At 45.2% G+C, this 2014-nt stretch overlaps 1 protein-coding gene across 3 annotated transcripts in view; it reads right to left on the reverse strand.

Moving 5' to 3' along the window:
* PTPRM (protein tyrosine phosphatase, receptor type, M) overlaps positions 1-2014 on the reverse strand; it is a 361286-nt gene that overhangs the window by 19835 nt on the left and 339437 nt on the right. For all 3 annotated transcript variants that reach the window (XM_008574057.1, XM_008574056.1, XM_008574058.1), the window contains one exon: positions 1196-1359. In XM_008574057.1, coding sequence (XP_008572279.1) covers positions 1196-1359 — 164 coding nt within the window. The remainder of the gene's footprint in view (positions 1-1195; positions 1360-2014) is intronic.

Here is a 2014-nt window from a genome sequence, read left to right on the forward strand (position 1 = left end):
TCCTGCAGGATGAGATACTACCGTGGTTTTGATTTGGCGCGAGGCAGGGGAGAGTTCTGGCGTGCATGAGATGGGGCGCCGAGTGGAGAGTAACCGTGCCCTTAGCCAAGTTTGCCACTTTAACTTGGGTTAGTCTGTCCTGAGTGAAACTTCATTTTGTCTTCAATTTGGGAGTGATCTCATTGTGTGCTTCCAATGACACTTCACCGAAACGCGCCACACGCTTATACTTTAAATTTCCACAAATTCTCTAAACATCTTCACTAACTGCATGACTTTTTAATTGCCTATTCCATTAAGCCAATTCCAGCTGGCTGATTAGCTACATATCATCGCCAGTGAGAAAGTGCAGGTGAGGGCGCTTTGAAAAGCATGCCACTAGCTACTCAGTGGCTCTCGGCTTTGGCTGCACACCAAAATAATCTAGGAGTTTTTAAAAAACACTGATGTCTGGGTCCCACTTCCAGAGATTTCGATTTAATTGGTTTGGGTGTAGCCTGGGTATGGGTTTTTTTTAAAGCTCCCCAAATGACTCTCAACGTACGTGTAAGGTTGGGAACCATCTGTAGCAGAGACTCTCACATTTTAGCATCTGCTAAACCTGCTGGTGGGGAGGCCACACTCTGGAGACACTGGCTGTAAAAATCCTCCTAATATACACATTCCCTGGTAAAAATTTAAAAACCACGAAGGAAAAAAAAGGGCCAGTTCCTTTGCAATCTGTGACATGATTTCCAATAGAATAATCAAGTAACGTCATGATAAACTAGCTTTGGCTGAGTGGGAGGGAGCTCTGGTTTGTAGCACTGGCTGATTTCTGAGGTATAAATACTTCCTTCCAGCATGGATGATTTAATGAGCAGCTCAGAAAATTCCCCCAAACTTAACACTTGGCTCTCAAGAGCCAGATAGGAGCTCACTGAACCCACCCAGGCGTCTTATTTTTGGGGTGTGGTCCCGATCATAGGGTCGGTGTCTATTTTTCCAGCAGTGACACACCATCCAAATGCGAAATGTGTATATCTTGTTTCCTGAAAAGCCAGACAAACCCTCAGCATGTGTACTGGTCATCTCCTCTCACCCAGACCTACTTGTCTCTTCTCCATTTACAGTGAAACAAAAGCCAGCAGCACAGGAGGTCAGAGCCGAGCGTGGGGCCTGGCCTTCCGCGCAGAGCAGTCTGTCGCTCACTTACAAGCAGTGCACTGCCGTGCGGCCTTCGCCACCGTTGTATTCCTCCTGCCACTTGTCCACTTGGCGGATGAGCTTCAAGAAGGAGCGCTTGGACACCGGTGTGTCCCGGTACATTGGCCAGCCCAGGAACTGGAACTGCTGCACCATCCGATATCCATCCTGGGGCTACAGAGAACCAGACAGCAAGCAGGGAGAGGAAAGAAAACAGGCGATACTCACTCTGTTGAATTCCAGTGGGCTGACTCCACCTACTCGATCTTCTCACCAACGCAGGACATTACTAAAGGACAGTCCTGCCTACAAATAACAAAGGGAGCTGCTACTGGCCTGCAGAGTTAGGATTTTTAATCTTGAGCTGTTATTAAAAAAACAGGCATTTTTATGTGACAGGCCAGACAAATAAGACTGAAGCAGAATGCTTACCATTTTGCAAAATCCTAGTGAAAAATCACACACAACAAAAGCATCGACCACACTGTGCATTAAGTAGTTGAATGGCTTTACCTTAATTGGAGGTAAATTAAAGGTAAAGAATAAATGATAATCTGGAGATGTTTGCGAACTTGGTGTGATACTGCGTTTTTTGTGAGTACATGGTTTTGCTTATTGATGTGAATCTTGCTAAGATAGCAATAATTAATTAATTAATCTTTAGTCATAACTAAATGGAATTGCAAAATTCAGAACAGCATTACTTAGCTTATGTTGGAAAAGCAACAGCACCTTTAATCTGGCGATGGCCAACCACATGACTAAGTTGTCCTTGGCCTTCAGCAGCATTTGGAGCAGGTGATTGCTGTCTTCTGTCACTCAGCTGTCC

Source organism: Galeopterus variegatus, unplaced genomic scaffold (assembly GCF_000696425.1).
Source record: "Galeopterus variegatus unplaced genomic scaffold, G_variegatus-3.0.2 Scaffold993, whole genome shotgun sequence".
NCBI classification, from domain to species: domain Eukaryota; kingdom Metazoa; phylum Chordata; class Mammalia; order Dermoptera; family Cynocephalidae; genus Galeopterus; species Galeopterus variegatus.